This window comes from Bos taurus, unplaced genomic scaffold (assembly GCF_002263795.3).
Source record: "Bos taurus isolate L1 Dominette 01449 registration number 42190680 breed Hereford unplaced genomic scaffold, ARS-UCD2.0 Leftover_ScbfJmS_1943, whole genome shotgun sequence".
Classification (NCBI taxonomy): Eukaryota; Metazoa; Chordata; class Mammalia; order Artiodactyla; family Bovidae; genus Bos; species Bos taurus.
The window spans coordinates 1-4,806 of NW_020191036.1; the positions used below are offsets into that span (position 1 = coordinate 1).

Below are 4,806 nucleotides of genomic sequence, written 5' to 3' on the forward strand. Positions count from 1 at the left end.
CTTGAGGGTAAATGAAATAACAGAAGGGATGTATCCCAAGTGGGCTCTGCTTCTCTCCTGTGTCACATAGGAGAATAACTTTCCTTTTCTTTCTCCACAGAAACAGAGGATCGCACACACTGCAGGACTTCAGAAATAACTCACCTGCTGAATCTTGAGAGTGAAGAAACAAAAATTCTGCTGAGGTGTCTGAACTGCTGGGATCAAATAAGTGTCCCAAAGACCTAGAAATGGCAATGCCTAAACGCCAAGATGACTGGTCCAAGGAAGACATTGTGCAGTTACTGGAAAGTATGGAGAAAAGCATTCCATCCAGTGACGGGCACACGTTCAAAACAACCCAGTCAGTGATGGACTGGGAAAAAGTAGCTTTTAAAGATTTTTCTGGGGAAATGTGCAAACTCAAATGGTTAGAGGTTTCCCATAAGGTGAGAAAGTTTCGCACACTGAAAGAATTAGTCCTGGAAGCTAAGGAAAATGTTAGCAATCCTTCCAAAAAACACAAGAAAACACAAGAAAACAGCAGAAAACATAAGAAACATGCTTATTTGTTCCAGAAGTCCCTGACAGCTTACCGGCACATTTCCCAAGTGATGCGACCCCAGTACATCCAAAAACACCCCAAGATAAGCAACCAGGAGCTGACCAAGGTTCTGTCTGAGGAACACAGGAAGGTGCCTGAGCAGCTGAGGGTGAAACACAGTCAGGATCTTGAGAAAGAGAAAAAGGATATTAGGGAGAAAATAGCTCTGTTCAGAGCACAGCACCCTGATCTAGTCCCAAACCCTGAGAAATCTGGTGTCCCTCAAAGAAGTGAAATGAAAGTGCCAGAGAAGCTTCAGGAGAATGTTCAAAAAGTGAAGTCTCCCCCAGAAAAGAGTTTACCCATGAAGTGGAAATTCCACGGAGAGCCCAAAAAGCCCCCGATGAATGGCTATCACAAGTTCCACCAGGATCTCTGGTCGAGCAGGGAGCTGAAAGTGGTGCCCCCGAGGGAGCGCATGGTGGAGATCAGTAGACGCTGGCAGCGGGTCCCCCAGGACCAGAAGGAGCTTTATAAGAAGCAGGCGGAGGGACTGCAGACACAGTACAAGGTGGACCTTGATCTCTGGCTCAGGACTCTGTCTCCTGAAGAATATGCTGCTTACAGAGAGGCGACCTGTGCTAAGCGTAAGAACATGAGCGTGACGGGGGCCCGAATTCCAAGATTAGAAGGATGGGTCTGCAGTCCCCATCATCAGGGAATCTGCAAGGAAGGCTTAGAGAGGACCCAGGGCTTCAGGCTGCAGAGTTAGCATCATCAGACATGATTAGAGAATATTCTCCTGCCTCAGGGAGATCAGAGGAAAATGAGGAAGAGGAGGAAGGCAGCTGCTCCTCAGCCCCCAGCAGTGAGGATGAAGATGGAGATTCTGAGCCGGAGGACCACGGGTCCAGCTCATCGTCCTCAGCGGACTCCTCTGACTCGGATTCCAACTGAGTTTAGTTCACAACCTGAAGGACAGAACTTTCAGCAGAAGTCCATGGGCTCGTCTCTCCATGATTTTTCAATTGCCTTCCTTCTTCCCTCCCTTCTTCATACAAAGTTGGACCTCTTGGAAGAAGGCATCTTGAGCTGTAATTTCTAGCTTTTCCATCCACTCCATGTTCACCCTGAGAGAAAAGTCAATGACAATTGACGCCTGTGGAATAAAACCCTGAGCTGACTGGGCTGTGGGGCCCCCTGGACTAGACTGAGCTCCCTGAACTGGAAAGGCTTGCTCTCCTCACCCTCTGCCTGCCAGACTGTTTTAGGGGCTTCAGGGGTCGGTGAGCCCCCCTTCTCTGTGACCCTGTCCCTCAGGACTCAGGCAGTGATCTGGGGAGGGAAGATCTGATTGACTGGAAGTGGGAGATTTGCCCTAAAGAAAGCTGTCAGGCCCTGATGTCGTCTAGCCCTTCTCTCTGAGCTGAGGAGCTGACCCTTCCTTTCCTTGGAAAGTGGGGCTGGCACGTGGGCAGCAGCATTTCCATGTGTGTGTGCATCCCTGTTAACTGTCCATGAGATTTTCTCACTGATCAAAATCTCAACATTAAAATTGTGGTAACCCCTCCACCTGAATTAGGTTTTCCTTAAAACCAGCCTCTTTTGACCCAGTGCCCTGAGTTTTCAGGCCATGTCTGAATTTCTACAGGTTTCTGCCCCAACCCCTTCCTCCTGCTCTAGGTTACAAGTGAATCATGTTTTTACCATACACTCAAATTGTATTATGTTATGACTTGTAATGGTTTGAGTGTCAGTATTTTAATTCACAGATACTAAACTGTTTGGGAATTCATTTACCACTATGACACATTTTTATTATTTTTGGTTTATTGATGTATTTGAAAGTGTATTTAAATCTAATGCCATCTCCATTAAACTTTTTTTCCGTAAACTTTCCTGGCTATTTTCATTTTTGATTCTCATGGACAATTAGTATCATACAAGTATTGTTCTTGTATATGAAAAGTGTTGAATTTGGAGACTTCCTCTTCATCCATGATGTCCTTAATGGGTCATTTTATTCCTCATGAATATACAGTTGGGGGAACTACTGTAGAGCACATGGAACTCTGATCAATTTTGTGTGGCAGCCAGGGATGGGAGGGAAGTGTGGGGAAGGATGGGCACAGGTATATTCATGGCCAAGCCCCTTTGCTCTTTACCTGAAATTACCACAATATTAAAACTTTCTCTCTCTCTCTTTTCACGGATTAATTTACTTAATTTTTCATGGACTTGGTCTTCTTTGCAGTGCAGGACACGTTTCCAGTTAGGGGGAGCTGGGGCAACTCAGTGCTTGGGCTCCTCCCTGAGGTGGTTTCCCTGGGTTTGGAGCAGGGCCCTAGAGCAGTGGCTCAGTAGTTTGTGACACGTGGGCTTTAGTGCTCCAGGGTTGTGAGATCTTCTGGGACCAGGAATCAAACCCATGTCCCCCTGCATGGGAAGGCAGATTCTTAAACCATTGGACCAGCAGAGAAGACCTACCACAGAATTATAACTGTCTATACTGCATACAAAATAAAAAACTGTTTAAAGAAACAGGCAGGGAAATTAACACATATGAGATTGAATATAGGCTAAAATTCTGAATTTTCTATAGAAGAAGACAACATTGGTTAAAATACTAAAATATCTTTTTTATCTGTTGCTTCACCTATACATGAACTGGAATAAACCTCCCAGTCTTACAGGATCTAATTTAAGAACAAGATTTAGTGCTTCCAAAATGACTTGTTCACAGTTTCGTTCATTGTCCACAAAATGTTAAGTGGGTTTCTTTCCTCTAGGGAAAATCTAAACAGATTTTTGTTTGAAAAGACTCAGGGAGGAAAGCAGGAAGCCACTGCTCACTGCCTGCCAGACAGCATCTCCCTTTTATTCTAGAAATGAAATTGAAGCAGGAGTCTAGAACTCAACCCCAGAGATACTTCTGCCTCTTTAGCTGTGGGACCCGGCTGCTCCACGTCATTAGACCTTCCTTCCCAGAACCTGCCCAGCCTGCACTTCTGATCCCTTCACTGTAGAAGGACAGGTGCGGGGCCAGCAGCAGGAAGAAAGCAGGGGTCAGGGTCTCACCTCTCAGGATTCTCAAGCTGCCATTTCCTCCTCTAGGAGATCTTCCCATCCCAGGGATCAAACCCAGATCTCCTTCATTCCAGGAAGATTCTTTACCCTTGAACCACCGAGGAAGCCCAGGCTTGGCTCTTAAATACTCCCAAGAAGTAAAATGACTTTACTTTCAGGTGGTGACTCCTGTTTGAGTCGACAGTTTCCATCTAATCCCTGGAACTCAGGTGAGTGGGGACAAGACACTGTGGGCTGGGAAAAGGTATTGGAAGAGCAGGTCAAATGACAAAAAAAATGAACAAACTAAAACATGGCACATATGCTTTATTCAGTGATTTTACAGAAGAATCGTAGCCAGAAAAGTGTCTTCTTATGTGGCTCTGAGGAACTGTTTCAAAAGTTATAAGGGGAGCCAGAATACAAATGGTCAGGGGCTGAAAAAACATTCAGAAAGCATCAAAAGATTACTGTGGATGATGATCATGATACATCTCAAATTAATGATTTTCATTTTTTAAACAATCATTATTTATTTATTTTATAATCTTATTTATTTGTTTGCTTATTTTAGCTGTGCTGGGTCTCTTTTGGCTGACTGAGTGCAGCCTTTTCTGGTTGTAGTGAGCAGGGCTACTCTCGAGTTGAAAATGTGTTGACTTCTCCTTTTGCCGGCGTCTCATCTCAGAGTGTGGGATCGGGGGGTGGTCATCAGTGGTCATGGCCCCAGGCTCTAGTCGGGTCCTCAGTAGTCATGGTGCTTGGGCTTAGTTGTTCCACAGTCTGTGGGGTCTTCCTAGACAGGGATCCAACCTGTATCCCTGTCTCTGACCAGTAAATTCTTAACCACAGGAACCCCAGGGAAGTTCCTTTTCATGATTTTCTCTATGAAAAGAGGCAAGAGTCTGGGCTTATTGAAGTCCTGTTTGGAACTGAGTTGTTGCTCGGTTGCTCTATCATGTGCCTCTCTTTGTGACCCCATGGAATGCAGCATGCCAGGCTTCTGTGTCCTTCATCATCTCCCACAGTTTGCTCAAATTCATGTCCATTGTGTCGGTGATGCCATCCAACCATCTCATCCTTTTTGGTCCCCTTCTCCTCCTGGCCTCAATCTTTCCCAGGATCAGGTTTTTTTTTTTTTTTTTTTGAATCAGCCATGGGTGTACAGGGTGTAATGTACGGAGTTAAGGAAAGCGAGTTTCAGAAAAAGAACGAGA

General features: G+C 45.3%; 1 protein-coding gene across 1 annotated transcript; it reads left to right on the forward strand.

Annotated features, from left to right (window-relative positions):
• The first annotated feature begins 40 nt into the window (after positions 1-40).
• LOC104976215 (upstream-binding factor 1-like protein 1) lies at positions 41-1,295 on the forward strand. Its single transcript, XM_024989081.2, has one exon. It carries the CDS (start codon positions 231-233, stop codon positions 1,293-1,295), a length of 1,065 nt encoding a protein of 354 aa, XP_024844849.1. The 5' UTR covers positions 41-230.
• The last annotated feature ends 3,511 nt before the right edge of the window (positions 1,296-4,806 follow it).

What these genes read in the sequence shown, in the direction of transcription:
- LOC104976215 (XM_024989081.2), top strand. Translation starts at nt 231, where the DNA reads ATGGCAATGCCTAAACGCCAAGATGACTGGTCCAAGGAAGACATTGTG.